A 15,963-nucleotide genomic window follows, 5' to 3' on the forward strand; every position below is an offset into this window, starting at 1 on the left:
GATCTCTGTGCAACCCTACTCAGGTTCTCCTTTCACAGAGAAAACTGACTGTTTTGTTCCTACCCTTAGTTTCCTATCCTTCGTCAGCCCCTCCTCTACTTTTCTTCCTGAGAATTTAGGTACGCAGGATTGTCTTTATCATTTGTTTATTGGCTGAGTCAAAGAATTGCAATAAGTTTGAGAGGAATAGCTTCCTTTGCTAAAACTGTGTTGATTCTTCCTCTGTATATCCTTTTGTATTTGCTAGTTGTGTTCTTCATTATAGTGTCTTCTAATACTAACTGGCTCTGGCAGTTTATTTGTGTTCATTTTATCCATTTTTTCTAAAACATCTTTGACTGTTGCCTCATTTTTAGACTGTTTTTTCTGACTTGTGCCCTCTCTAGACCTTTTCTATATGGGAAAGCATCGCAGATCTCCTGTGGTATGTTTCTTGTCATACTTTTTTTTCATTCCAAGCATTCTTAAATGCATATTACTGCTCATTTCTGGGCAGAACTTGCTCTCAATTCAATACACACAGAATTCTAGTTCTCTTTTTTCTATTATAATTAATATCCTTGGCTGGACAGTAAGGCTTTTAACATTAATAGAGCCATGTATTAGAGAGCTGATGTTCTGCAGTGTTTATAAGATGATTTCCTCTATCTGTCATGCAATTTGATTTTTTTTTTTTTTTTAATGAGTAGTACAAATGGTTTCTAGGATCCAGCACTTCATTTAATAAAGCAGATGCTGGGTACAAGGAGCCAGAGATGTGAAATTGTTCCTTAATTCTCTCCATAGCTCTCTTTTGTTCAGCAGAGAACTTAGGTAAGGCACCGACAAGGTCTTTTCTGCTTTACCCAGAGCTGAGGAAAAGGTCTAAGTAAAGTGTTCTGTTTTAGGACAGAACACTTTAACTTAAAAAGACAAAGATGTTCTAAGAATTTGGAGAGAGTCCAGAAGAGCAACTTAAAAAGGAAACACTGTATGGAGATGTAAATCTTCAGACAAGTGAAAATGTGTTATAAAGAGGATGTCCTTCAGTTATTCGTTGCATTCATTAAGCTTAAGACAAAAAGGAGTTGTCTTAAGTTACATGGAGGTGTATTCACATCAGATATTAGTAAAGAATTTCTAACTGTAGGAGTAGTAAAGCACTGATATGAGTTAGAGAGGATACGAACATTTTTATGAACAGATTGGAGAAATATTTGACAGATCTAGTCAAGATAAACTTGCTTCTTCCTTAAAAAAAGGATGGACTCGGTGGCTTCTCAAGGTACTCAGTTTTCTGTTTTGGTTAATGCAGCAGCGTTTCCTCACTGGCTCAGCAGCAGCCCAGTTTGCTGCCTACCACATTCAGGCAAGGGGATGTGCCTGTTACCATATGTGACCGCTCCTGCCAGTGATAACTTCATGGTACGTTGCCAGCCCATTAACTTCATGTCGTCATCACCAGGCTGAGATGGTGATCTGAAGCTGAATAACTTTCTGTGCTCCAGAATTACCTTTTGTGAGCATAAATTGCTGGATTTATCTGTTAACTCACTGCTTTCCTCACAAGCATCTGTTCACTAGCATCTAGCAACTCCGCCTTAGTGAGGGTTGAGAAATCAGTGTGGTGGAGAATATTGCTTGTTCAGCATTTGCAGAACTGAAAGTATCCTATCCCTAATTAACTTTCTTAAGGGTCATCATCTGAGCAAACTAATTTTCCAGGTTCATTTATGAAAAGCTGTTAGTAAACGGAATTAACAGATGTACTGTCTCAGTGCTGTTGGTTGCCACTGGGATTCATTCTCGACTGCAGTATAATGGTTCTGTATTTTTGGTCTTCCCTGGATCTGTACCCTCTATAACAGGACTGTTATTTAATGCTTATACATTTCCTCCAGCTGGCAGGCAGCAGTTTCCCTTTTCCTTTTTCTTTTTTTTTTTTTTTTGGCATAATTTCTTTCTTTCTTTTTTAATATATTTCCCATCCTAAGAAGGTTTGAGATTAAAAATACAAAAGTGATGGAAGAGAAGGATATGAGAAGGTCCCTATCTACAAAGATGAAGAAGTTCCATTCTAATTAGTAAAATTTGTCTTTTTCAAATTAATAATACAATTTCTGATAAAGGAAGAGAGATAATGATGTAATGTGCCTGTGAGAAAATATTTAGGTGTATGTATTTATAAATTAAAAATAGGGATCTGCAAATGGATTTTATGTTTGTCACATACAAATAGTGGTGTTGTAGGCCGAGTTGATCACCTCTGCTATGTTAATGCCAACAAAAGTATATATATGAATGAATAATTTATGCCTGTGCTAAGTGGAAACTATAGACGGTTAGCAGAAGATGCTGTTTTGTTAGCTGCTGCTTCACTTGCTAAGATGCCAGGAAGAAGAGCTGAATACATTGTTGGCAGAAAAACCAAGCAAATCAGCCCAGCCAAAAGAGTCTGTCAAAAAGAAAAATGTGGGAATTAAAGTTGGCAGGATATTTGCTTATGTGGTCTGGGGGAAAAAATGAAAAACATATCCTTTGCCAGAAAAAAGTGGAAAATCAATTCAAAGAAAACCCACAATTATCCCTTATAAAACAACCCCCTCCCCAGAATTCTATCCTGATGTAAAGACACCACAGTTGGAGTCTAAGCAAGCCATAGTCTACCATAGGGTAGTTTTAAAAAGTCAAGTTTCCTTGTTAGAGCAACATTAAAAGAGACTTAAGTGAACCAAGCTTCCAATCCTAACACTTCTCCAGATTTTCATAACAGACTTTTCTCTTGAATAGTTGTGCTTCTACAGTACAGGCTTTTTTAGTTGAAGAAAAATTATCTCCTACTATGAAACAAGCTGAAGTTTCATTAACTTGTAAGTATAAATGTCCTACCAATGCTGTTACTCACAAAAACTATCAGAAATATTGAGGAGTGGAACAAGAGATGCATATATTCCTTGTGATACTACCTGTACTGATATTTAGGGTTGACCTCGAGATCCTCTTCAACTGCCAACGTTCTTGTAAACTTTCTGTCCCCGTCCTCTCTCTCAAATGGAGCATTAATTATGTGTCCAAGCTACCCTGGACTGTGTGAAATAGAAATAACTAGTAATAAATCTGTAAACTGCACTTGCAGACATAGGTGAAAAAGGCTTAGCAGAAGCAATTGCCGCTGTTCAGTGGCGCAGCATGGTGGCACGCTCTGTCTGCACCAAAGAAATGGGTCCCTAGGGGGTGACTCTACACCCAGGAGCTGAACCCCCCCCAGCCACGAAGGTGAGGTGTGAAACGCTGCTGGGGCCTGCAGCTATACAGCTGATACCCACGTGATGGAGATTAAAGCTATTTGAGCTTGTCTGAGCTGTAGTCACACCTCTAGGCATTCGAATTGGTCTGGATATTGTTTTGGATACAGAGGTAAATACATTTTGGGTCTAAACATGCTAGTGGGTGAAAACTCATTAAAAAACCTAGAGATGAAACTGAAGAAAATTACCCCCAGGCTTGCCAAGATTTTATCACAGAATCACAAATCCTTTTAAATTCTATTTTCTCGAGTCCAGTACAAGCATTTGCAACCAACTTCCTCCACCCTTTCTCAAGATGGCTGGTGGACTTCTCCCTCACTGCAACAAGTGAAAGCTTTCTCTCTTGTAGTCTCCGTACATCAAATCTCTGTGTTGGTACCATTCGCCTTTTTTTCCCCTCATTAAAATGTTTGCACTTTCTGAAAAGACCCAAGGAGAAGAAAAGGAAGAGCTTAGAAAAAGGAAAGGTGGAAGGCGAAATGATAAATTTGCATTTTTTTATGGGATGGGAATATAAATACACAGAATCACTATCATATTAAACTTCAGGGAGAGATTCTTGAATAGCTACTAAATAGTCCTCATTACAGCTGTCTACATCTTCACTAGGAAAGTTCTTACAGCACTGAAATCCCTTTTTAAAATGGAAGACCAAGTTGACCACACAATTGTCAGTGCAATGAGGATATAAAATGTGCATTTTTACCAAAGATCAAGTGGCATCTAATCCCTCATTTATTTCAAAGGCAAGTAGAGCAATCCTACCCATGAAGAGAATATCATGCTAAGGAATGAACAAAAATTCTTCTTTTCTTTTAATTTTATTTAGACTAAGCATTGAAAAGTGAATTTTGGGGGAAGTTTTTAAAGTGTGTATTTCTTTAAAGAAAGATATTTCAAAACAGAGAGATTTATGTTCCCCTTTTCCCCCTTTTAATATATTTTTTCTCACATACATGGTTGACTTGCTTCAATTCCCCATATTGGGTCATTGTATGAGTCGCTGGGCATATCAAATATGCGTCACTCAGAGAGGGCACAAAATATGTTTGGGGCCTCTTAGCTGGCAGTGGCTAACTAGTCTGAAAGGCCGATAAGGAAAAGAACTAACGTGTGAGCATTTGAGCGTTGTTTCTGTTTGTAGTTGTCTTGTTTCCCCAAAACAATTTTGTATGTCATAACTTCTCATAAGATTAGTTTCACAAATAAAGCTGTGAATACTTACAAAAGTGTAGCAGGGTCCGTCCTCCAAGTCATTCTCATTGTCTCCCAGGGGCTTTGAGCAAGGCGCAGGGCTGGCCTTAGTAGTCCTTGACTGCTGACGTTAACGTTGTGCCACCATCTCTTGATGTCCGCAATTTCTGCTCTCCTGTGTGAAAACTGGTCACCCAGGCACTAGAATCGTGATGGTAAGTCTTAGATAAACAGCCCCACATGTCAAAGTGAATAGTTAACACATGATTTGCTGACAGAGACGTGGTTATAGAAGGCATTTGAAGAATTGGGAAAAAAGGGGGGAGGGGATCAATTTCCAGATAATAGGGAGTGACAATCATTGGGGGGAAAAAAGCATTCAGCAAACCATTTTTAAGAGCACATTACCTTGTTTTACAAGAAGACTTCTGTTTTTAAGTGATCTTTAAGTAAGGTGGCTGGAGGACAACCTTTTGCATCAAACAAACTGTCTCTATGGGGTGCTTTTGCTTTTCCTACACACTGCTGCTAAGAGTCCCTGAAACCTTTTAGAGGATACTCTTCTGATGTTTCTGGCTGTTACATTGTATCATTCACTATGAGTACACTGTGCATTACAGAGGTATTGCTGTTGAGAAGACTGATTTTTCAATTTTTCTCTTTTCTTCTCTTTATTCTCTGGTTGCTTTTGCTGCTACTTTTTATACAATGCATGATTTAGGTTAAGGTGGAGAACAGTTGGTAGAAGAAATGATAATGATGCTTTTCTGGGAATTTAAGAGATGAAAGATTTTTCAAAAAACGTTTCAACTACTGACAGATATGTGGAAGAAGGGAATTTGAATACCTACAAAAGTATGAAATATCTGTGAAGCCTTTTGAAAAGCTATACAAAAGCATTCCAAATTGTATCTCATAAAAAAAATAGACATACAAAGTGAGAAAGAGTTGAAAGGAATATTATCTGTGACTAAAAACTAGTTTTAAAATGGAAATCTTAACTCAACTTTAAATGCAGTGTTTGTCAAAGGTAGAGGTATCCATTTTGTCTTTGTGTGGATGGACTCCAGTCCTGACAGCAGGTGGGCATATGTGTGAGCTTCGGCATTGCCGCAGTGGGAGCATTTGGGCGCAGCAGGCGGTTACATCGCAGTGCTGGTGAGAAGAGGCTGCATGATCTGGTGACCAACTGCTTCCCCATCATTGCAATGATAGCACTAACAAAATACCTAAAAGAAATGAACCATGTGCCTGAAGTCACTTGGTATCACCTGCATCACTCCAGTGGGATGTATGCTACACAGTCATTAAATAGCAGTGTTATAGTGGGGATTATGGCATTTCTGTGAGATGGGCTGAGACAAGCCCATTTTGCTCACTGTCCTGGAAGAAGACCAGCCAAATATAGAGAAAAAGGTTTTCTATCGCTTTGCTGAGCTGGTGGAGCTTGCACAGGAGTCAAGGGGCTAGTGTGAAGGGGTGGTTGGGGACAGAAACCTACAGCTAGATCAGCTCTGCCATCTTGTGGAGCTCCACCCTGAAGTACCCACTTCTTGCTTGGGAGTCTGCCTTTGGTGTCAGAATAGATTTGGTCACCTTGCTGCAGTGTCCAGGGGACATTTAGATGTCTCAGAAAACTCCACACAGTTTGGCACAACCCACTACAACTGGCAGTCCTTCTTGGAGGGGCTCAATACCAGAATAGCATGGGCGAGGAGCTGCTCAGCTTCAGCTGTATTGGCAGTTGGGAAGTGACACCCAGTGCCTGTGGACCTCAAGGTGATCTGCTGCCAATGCTGTTTGTCTAGGTTCACGAGCAAGTACCAGATGCCTCCAGAATTTGAAACAAACAGGTCTTCATGATACTGTGCAGCTGTAATTATCCAAATATTTGATTGAGACGAATAGGAACATAAAATATCACCTGAGTGAAAACTTCTTTACTTAGGGTTAAAATTATGTATTGCATTGTAATTTATTTTCCACAGAAATATGTAAATGACTTGTGTTGCTAAATAACAAACAAGAAGTCATATTACAATTGTGTTTAAAAACTGTAATTCCGACTATACCTTGACTTTACAGTGTCTTTGGAGCAAGGTATGTATTTCTGCAGCCTTACAAAGTAGGAAATCATGCCTTTCCTTCTTTCAATTCTTATTTACATTTGCAAGCTGTTTTCTGAGCCATCTTGTTTCCATTTTCTTTCTCATTGCTCTGTGGCTACTCAGAACTCCCTAGCCAGGGGTCAGAGTAGTCAGTATTTCAGTGTAGTTGTATTTAGTTCATATGATGCAACGCTGCCATAAGGATGTAATGGTCAGCTTGACCTCTTTACAAATACCGAACAAGTATGTGAGAAAACATTTAAAAAGTTAAAAAGCAGTTAGAGGATTCTGAGGGCTCTCAGTAGAGTGCAAAAATTTTCCTTGGCTGCCCATGGTGAGGACTAGACTGTGCTTTTGACTGTAGCAGTGTATTAAGAACAGCCTTTTAAGCAAGAGAGGTCACCATAGACTGGGCTCACTCATGGGTTTTCCACATAATTTTATTTCATTTCCTTTTATGGTTCTGTTGCTACTTGAAAAGTATTTATTTAGTTCACTGCTTCCTCTGTAGCCTTATGACACACCTTAACTTCACATCTGTTACCTTCAGGCTTAAATAAGGAACATACGCTGTGACTGGATTGTGAGTAGAGTCTCTTCTGATTGCATCATAGAAGTTGCAGTATCCCAGTTGGGCAGGGCATGGAAAGACTCATATTTTTCATTTTGATTGTGAGAGAAGGAAAGGCTGTTTATATGACTCCCCATAGATTAATGGAAAAGTATTTGCAAGACATGTATGTATTTGAGTTATGATTCCTCATTTTATATTGTTAGTGATATTAAGAAGAATTGCCATACATCAATGGCAGAAGCTGGCATTCCTGTAATTTTTGGTTGAGACAGTGAGAATCAACAAATAGGGAATGTTTTTAAGCCCAAGAATTTTTTTTTTTTTAACTTACCTGTTCCTTCTACTGAGGAAAAATGTATTTCTATTAGTATTGTTGGAATTTTATATTAGAAAAAAAAACCAAACTTTCAAATCTAAGATCAAACCTTTTTTCGTCTGGTACAGTATTTGCAAAGGAGTATTTGCAAGCAAAATTTTACATGCTAGATGAGCAGACAGGGAGGTGGATTAAAAACTGGCTGAATGGCACGGCTCAGAGGGTTGTCATCAGTGGCCCAAAGTCTAGTTGGAGACCTGTAGCTAGCGGTGCACCCCAGGGGTCAATGCTGGATCCGATCCTGTTCAACTTCTTCATCAATGACCTGGATGAAGGGACAGAGTGCACCCTCAGCAAGTTTGCCGACGATACAAAACTGGGAGGAGTGGCCGATACCCCAGAGGGCTGTGCTGCCATTCAGAGAGACCTGGACAGGCTGGAGAGGTGGGCGGAGAGGAACCTCATGCAGTTCAACAAAGGCAAGTGCAGGGTCCTGCACCTGGGGAGGAATAACCCCAGTCACCAGTACAGGTTGGGGGTTGACCTGCTGGAAAGCAGCTCTGCGGAGAAGGACCTGGGAGTGCTGGTGGACACCAAGTTAAGCATGAGGCAGCAATGTGCCCTTGTGGCCAAGAAGGCCAATGGTATCCTGGGGTGCATCAGGAAGAGTGTTGCCAGCAAGTCAAGGGAGGTGATTCTCCCCCTCTACTCAGCCCTGGTGAGGCCACATCTGGAGTGCTGGGTTCAGTGCTGGGCTCCCCAGTACAAGAGAGACGTGGATCTACTGGGGCGAGTCCAGCGGAGGGCTCCTAAGGTGATGAAGGGCCTGGAGCATCTCTCCTGAGGAAAGGCTGTGAGAGCTGGGACTTCTCAGGCTCGAGAAGGGAAGACTGAGGAGGGATCTTATCAATGTGTATAAGTATCTGAAGGGATGGTGTAAAGAGGACGGGGCCAGACTCTTTTCAGTGGTGCCCACTGACAGGACAAGCAGCAGCAGGCACAAACTGAAGTGCAAGCAATTATGTCTGAATCTGAGGAAAAACTTCTTTACTGAGAGGGTGACTGAGCACTGGAACAGGTTGCCCAGAGAGGTTGTGGAGTCTCCATCCTTGGAGATACTCAAAAGCCATCTGGACACAATCCTGTGCAACATGCTCTAGGTGACCCTGCTTGTGCAGGGGGGTTGAATTAGATGATCTCTAAAGGCCTCTTCCAATTTCAACCATTCTGTGATTCTGTGAAAATTAAAGACTTATTGTTTTACAGTAAGTGCTTTGAAGTTTACAGTTTTATGATAGTATTCACATTCCAGAAGAAATTTCTCATCCAAGAAAACTTTTTAATCCTGTGCAGACTTTCTCTTATTGCATATATGAACTTGCTATGGCCAATAAAATGGTTGGTTTCTTATTAACTTAAAAAATAAACAAAAATATTATTAACTTATCTTTTATACATTTCTGATAGATCAGTAGTTGGCTGGTTCACAGAGTGATAGATTAGAGCAGGTCTTGATTTTCATATGAGAAACAGTCTTAGGGAAGAAGGAAGTAGACATTACTGGTGCTATTTAAGTTAAATTGTAATAGTAATGGAAAGATAAAGCATTATGAAAAAAATTTTGTTTCTGTTGTTACTTGCAGCAAGAAGCACGTAGGGCCCAATAGACAGGGTGTGTAAGGGGCCCAGGGATGGTTCATGAGAGGCCCTATGTCCTTGTGGAGATGGAAACCCAGCTGAATGCAATCAATGTAGATTATAGCTGATAGCTGAGGAATAAAGAAGAATTCCTTTTTAGTGTAGAGGGTTGTAATCAAAGTTGCTTTCTTTCTGGATCTTTTTTGGCCATGTTTCAATTATTATTATTTTTTTTAATGCTCTTCAAGTGATTTAAATGAGAAAAGCTGTCGTCTGTCACCTTGGACTTTTTATCTCCGCAACAAAACTATCTGCCCTAAAAGATCTGTGACCTGCTAGGGAAACAAGCTGTTAATGGAAAATGTAGTGTTAACATTGCTTAGGATAACAGAATAACATTGCCTAGAATAATGTAATTTCACCTTGGTTTTTTGTGCTCAGAAAAAACAGAAATTCCTATAAATCACGTCAGCAGCAAAAGAAGAGCTTCATTTAGGTATGTTTAAGTTTTGTAATAATTAATACACTGATAAATGCTTCACACTGGAGTATACCTCAGGCCACCCTTTCTTTTGTCCCACCTCTTGATAAAAATTATGATTTCACGGATCATGAAGCTGCATAATTATCATCAAGTAAAATCTCCTCGGAGGGGATGGGTGGTTGCTGGTGATTTATTTCACAAATTATGAATACATTAAAATATGAAAGGGTAGCAGGTGCTGTAAATGTATTAGAGCCATCCAGCAGCTGTAATGCATATCATATGTCAGTAAGTAATGCTGCTTTTTACAGCAGCAGTAGTAAACAGAGATTGAAAAGGGGCAGTCCTTTGACCACAGAGTAAACCTGGTGCTTCTGCTATCTGGAACATGAGTTTCCTGCACTGCCATGGGAATTTTCATTTCTCACTGACACTGGAATGCTCTGAATATCTCTCAGACTGGTGAGGAATTCTGGCTCTCAGATGACATGTTACCTACTGAAATGTTCTCCATCATGTTTTATTTACTTGATGAAGTATGTATTTGATTAGTCATTGGTTTGTTATTAATGTGTGTGCAGCCCATTGCGTCATACAAGCAGGTGTGTTTAAACAGGAATGAAAAGAAAGATTACTTTGCAAAGATGAGATTCTTTCATCTTTGCTTATGTTGTATTATGCTTTTTTTCCTCCAAAAGTCTCTCTGGAATCGGTGGATCTACTTGGAGAATAAGGATACTTAGGATATTTAGGGATAATAGAATTCAACTCCATTGAAGGTGTCTTTATTATTGAGCTAAAATAAAACTAGAAATGGGGTGCAGTTCCTCAGCATTTAGTAGCATGCCAAGTCTTTGAAAAATGATAAGTAGTTCCTCCTTAGATTAATGATAAATCAGAAAAATGATAAAGAGTTTCTAATCAGCTCTTTTCTCAGTAAGGGTTTACACAAGAGGATCAATTCTGAACATCTGAGGAACATACTGAGTTGTAATCAAAGGTGATATATGCTTTTATATAAAGAGCAAGCTCTGTGAATTAGAGTTTACAGTTGTTCAGTGCAGTTATTGTATGAAGCAGGATAATAAAAAATTATTGTCTCAATTTGATTTATTCTGGCTACTTCAGGTTTTCCCCAGAGTATATTTAGAAAGAAGAAGAATTAGAAAATAATGTCCTGAATATTTTAAATATTTAAATTTAATCTGTAGGTCATCCATGTGTCCTGTTTTGAATCATGCATGAATCCCAGTATAAAAATTGTGTGATTTGCAGCAAGACATTATAGCACAAAATAACTTTTTTTTTTCCTCCTTTAGCTTTCTAATAAAATTCAAAAGTATTAAAATGACCAAGTTATTTTTAAGGTACTTGGTATGACCTCAGCACAATTCTTTCATTCTGAGATGACTGTATGAAATATGAGATAAAGAAAACAAGTGTTAATAGAGTAGGGAAAACACAGTCTTCAGCCTCATTTTCTTTTTTGTTCCCCACAGGACATCAATGTATGTATCCTTGAAAACTACCCTGAATGTTCCAATCCCAGGTTATTTTACATCATACCATATTTCTGTGGACAGCATCCAAGATGCAGGTAAATGTGTACAAGGTATTTGTTAAGTGATAGTGGTTGCCAACTTTTTGTCTAAAGCAGAGGCAACAGCTATTTGAAGTACAAGAGAAAAGTGTATGTATAATGTGACTGTATGGGGTAATTGCATGCATACATTTTGGAGTAAGAAGGGTGATGCAAATAGTAATGTCCGTTTTTGCTGATTTCACACTTGAATAATTAACCAAATCTAGATATATGTATTAGGTTTTTACCACTGCTCCATAATGGAATAATTATATGTATCTTCAAAAATTTCTTACAAAAGCCATGCTTTTTTGTAGCAGTGCTAACAAGTGAAAATGTGTTCATTCCCACATCTTATTTTCAAAGTGTCTTTGCTGTAAAATCCTCCAAAAATGTATTTTGGCATAAATGAGGGTCTAATTAAGAAACAAAACACATTCATGATTTTATTTTCATTACACACTTTTCTCTTAAAGTATTTTGCAAATGTTTATGGGTGCGTATTTAACTTGTGTAAATGAGTAGTCCCATTAACAACAGTGACTCGCGTAAATGCTTTCACAACAAGTCTCTAGGGAGTTCTGAACAGTATATTGAAATACTGTTTCATAGCATTTTATAGGTCCCTTTCCTGCTGTTGCCACAAATCTGAAAAGTAGCATGTCTTTAAAATTAAAATTTCAAGATCAACTTCAACATTACTGCCTCTTCAGCTGAATGTGAGGAGTCGGATGGTAAGATCTGCTTTTTCAAAGAAGTCATGGCCTCACTGGGAATACTGCATGTTCTGCCCACCAAAAGAGTAGGACATGATTTTAAGAGTATAATTTCAAAGGGAGATCCTAAATCCACATGGGAATTTGCTGAGAAAGACCACACAGCTTCCATAGTGTTACCAGATGTCCATTGCTCAACTGAAATACTTGATGGTTGTCTGTTCAGGCCCAGGGCAAGAGATGAATACATACTGGTTTTGGCCATGTGGTGGGTACACATCCAGTCACATTTAACAGCACGTATGCACATTTCCTGTTGCAAGATCAGATATGTGCTTGTCATATTACATAGCCTGTCTATATCTTGGGCAGGCAATGGATATGTATACGCAGTCATGACTTGAGGGGACCATACCTACCACGTCCTCAGGAAATGCAGTATCAGGGAATAGCTTCCAACACAATTCATCTGGCCTGCAGCTGGCTTCTCGCCTGCCAGACCCCAAGGAAAATGTTCACTAAAGAGAAGACCACAGACAGGGTGAGCAGTTTGGGCATGTTGGATCCAGCCCTCATCCCTGCTATGCTGGATGCAGAGACTATCACATTGTACATCCACTTCTGTGAGCTGATTTCCCATTGGGATCTAACTCAGCTGTCAGGCAAACTGCTCTGGGAGCATGGTTATCCGACAAAACCTGTTTAGGATTGAAAATAGCAGCCTTGCTACATTGCGTTCTGTGACTTTGAACATATGAATGAACTGCATTGTAGCAGAGAGGAGATGATCAGGAAACCACCTCCCCATGCTTCCCCCATGGGGTCAGGAGCATGTCTCATATGATCAATTGCAGCACAAGCCCTTGTCTTCTCCTTTCTCACACCTGCCCAGCATCCCAGCACTGCCTTAAACTACTTCCTAATCTCACAAGGAGCTCGAAGAAGGACGATCATAGTCTATTTGTTAGGACATTGTGTTCTTCCAGAAAATGGGCCCATGCAAAGAATGGAATGATAAACTGTTCTAAATGGACTGTTTTGAAAAAGTACAGGTTTAATTAAACAAATTCAAAAGGAAGGCATGGGTAAGGTCTCTGGAAAAAATAGTGAAATGAAGTAAACCAAGCCGGAGTGTAAAGTAATAAGCTTTTCCACATGTTATCCAAAGAGCTTTTGACAACTGTAAACTCACTGGGACATAGCATTTGCAATAGCCTAATGGGAGTCAGGGAAGAGGTGCCATCTCTGGCCACTCTCAGGTAGCATATATGACTCAAATACTCGTCATCCCAGCTGTAACCTGTGAAGCTTTAGTTTGGGGCACTGAGCATGTCCCTTATCAATAGGAATGCTGACTGCTGCTCCCAGAGACATAAATTAATATGACTTAATCTAAGTGATTTAGGATTCATGTCCTTGTTTAACTTAATGGTGCTTCCATGAAACTATGAGAGAAGCATAAAAATTTACTGGTCTCCTACTAGTTTCTCTCAATGGGGGAAACACAGAATAACCTTAAATTGATCTTCAAAACAGGTATCAGTCAGAGCAAACAAATGCACATCTGGTAGCAGAGCACAGGGCAGTCATGGGGTAATGAAAGAGAAAGGGAAGGTCCTGGAGACTTTGGCAGAAGCTTAAATTAATGACAAGGCAGGAAAGAGGCTGGTAGATTCCTATGTGCTTTTTACTGAGTAATAAAAGACAGTGATTGCTTGCAGCAGCTCCTCTTGTGTTTTTCAGGGGACCCTGCCATTTCCCCAGAGCTGTTCACCACCTAGGGAAGCCATTCCTCCAGTGAGATGGACAGGGTCATGCTTCTGAGTAGAAATACATGATTTCACAAGTATGAGGTTTTAAATATCTCAGTAGAAGATGTCTAGAAAACTGAGTACTCCTGTACATTGTTTAACCTCATTTTAAAGTGATCGTGTTTTCACATGCCAAAACGAGTCTAAATGTTTTGTGGAAATGCTCTGTAAGCCACATAGATGCCTTTTTATTTTCTATTGGAAGTACAGCACCAAACACTGAACAGCTTTTCCTGCATTTGTGTTTTTAGTTTGAATTTCCAAGGCAAATGCACATTTAAAGACCCATTCTCTTTTTTTCTCCTCCCTTCCTCTCCCTCTTTTAATTTCATATAGGGAGCCTGGTGAGTGGGCCCTTGAAAGAGCAAAGCTGAACGTTAATGAAAATTTTCTGCTTGTGGGGATTCTGGAAGAGCTGGAGGATGTGCTGCTTTTATTAGAAAGATTCTTACCTCATTATTTCAAGGATGTGCTTAGCATCTACAAAAACCCAGGTAACTTTTTCCATTGAAAATCTATTCTTACAGAAACTTTGGCAAAATCTGCATCAAGGCTGACTGCTCAAAGGTAAGTCTATGTCTTATTCAGTCCATAAAGAGATTTATCTCCCTTTCAGGGAATGGATTTGATTGATGGGGAAAGGGGACATGTTCTGCTTTTATTCTTAATTTTAGTGTGTATTTTGCATTCCTGGGCAAGCACTCAGTGCTCCAATGATCTTGCCTCACACCGGAAAGTTTATCACACAAGTGGCTTTTCTTCTTTTAATTCTGTCATACCTGCTCTCAAAAAGGTGTCAGGGGATACGTACCTAAAGAAACTTTGAAGAAATGATGTGGGGAGCTGGACACTTTCGTACCAGAGTATTTATTTTCCCTCAACCTTGACTAACAAGTGCTGTGATATTAACCAGTTATCTTGAAATCACCCTTCACTTGAACTGAGTTTAGGTAAAGCACAAGTAAGAATGCTTATTTATAGCACGTTAAGTAGAAAGCATGGTCAGAAAAAAGATTCAAGTAGAGAAATGAAAGCAGAGAGCACTTAATCTACCCCTTAATTTGATTTGTACCCAAAGTCGAGTCTGAAAGGGTTTTCTCTTTTCTGTGTTCTCCCAATGCTTATTTATTGCTAGCTTGTTTAGAAGACAGCCTTGTGTCCTATGCCTAAACCAAGGAATACTGTACTGCTGTGGAACTGCACACGTCATTTTGACAGAACTGATTTCCTGCTTACATTTCACTGGGCCATCAAGCTCCTGTGAACCAAAGAGGGGTAAAACTTCCCTTCTTGCCTGGGGACTTGGTTGCATTCATGTCAGTGTCAAATGACTACAGCCACTGAAATGTATGTTTTATAGCAAGTAGTATATTAAAAACACATGAATCAAACACTGATTTTTGTTTGTAATGCATGCAGCTTAGAGCTGCTCTCAGTCAAGAGCCAGTGATAATAGTGATCAGTCACTCTGGAGAAATTAGGGGTTTCAGTGGGTGACTCTCCCCCAATCCCTGCAACCAGAACCCATCTTTGAAAACTTTGTATTTAGCAATGATACAGATACTGTAGGGGAAGGGTGATATTCCTGCACTAAACATGATTTCAGTGAGTCATTAAAACCATTTAAATTAGCTGCTTGCAATTAGGCAGAGAAGGCAGCTGTTTTAAAACTGTACTTATTACTTCGTTGCAATGCTACATCCAGTCATAGAGCTATTTTTACTCAATAGCAGACAGGAGGAGAGTGTGGTACGGAATTGACACAAGAGCAGTGCCCAGTTTTTGGGTCAGTTAATTCTCTTTGCTTTGTAATTTAGAGCATAAAAAGGCCCGTTTTTGTAGAATGTGGAAGTCTTCCTAAAGGTTTGATTCAGTCTCAGTTTTTTCCGTAGGGATATCATCCCAGAAGGAGGCAGGGAATCAATAGAAGGAGGCTCTCTTTGCAATCAGCAGATTTCTCAGTGGGAAACCATAAGATTTTTTCTGTTGTTCTCTACATCATAGATTTTCACTTCTCTCACAACGTGGGGAGCTAGCAAATAGCACAATAGGGTCTCGATTTTCATCAAGGTGACCTTGAAATTGTCAGATGTGAAATAAGTAATGTCCCAGGATCCTTAAGTGCTGGATAATCTTTCTCTTCTCTGTATATTCTAATACCTGTGGGAGGTTTGATCCCATATTTGTGATCCCACAGTGATTTCTTCTGCTCTGGGATTTCTTGTGTAAGGCCTGTCTTATCTAAAGATTCAT

At 39.5% G+C, this 15,963-nt stretch overlaps 1 protein-coding gene across 1 annotated transcript in view; it reads left to right on the forward strand.

Annotated features, from left to right (window-relative positions):
• The window catches only part of UST (uronyl 2-sulfotransferase), a 251,518-nt gene that overhangs the window by 124,774 nt on the left and 110,781 nt on the right, over positions 1-15,963 (forward strand). Inside the window, exons 6-7 of the mRNA XM_067293545.1 lie at positions 11,101-11,198; positions 14,047-14,204. Coding sequence (XP_067149646.1) covers positions 11,101-11,198; positions 14,047-14,204 — 256 coding nt within the window. The remainder of the gene's footprint in view (positions 1-11,100; positions 11,199-14,046; positions 14,205-15,963) is intronic.

The sequence above is a fragment of the Apteryx mantelli genome, chromosome 3 (genome assembly GCF_036417845.1).
Source record: "Apteryx mantelli isolate bAptMan1 chromosome 3, bAptMan1.hap1, whole genome shotgun sequence".
Taxonomy (NCBI): domain Eukaryota; kingdom Metazoa; phylum Chordata; class Aves; order Apterygiformes; family Apterygidae; genus Apteryx; species Apteryx mantelli.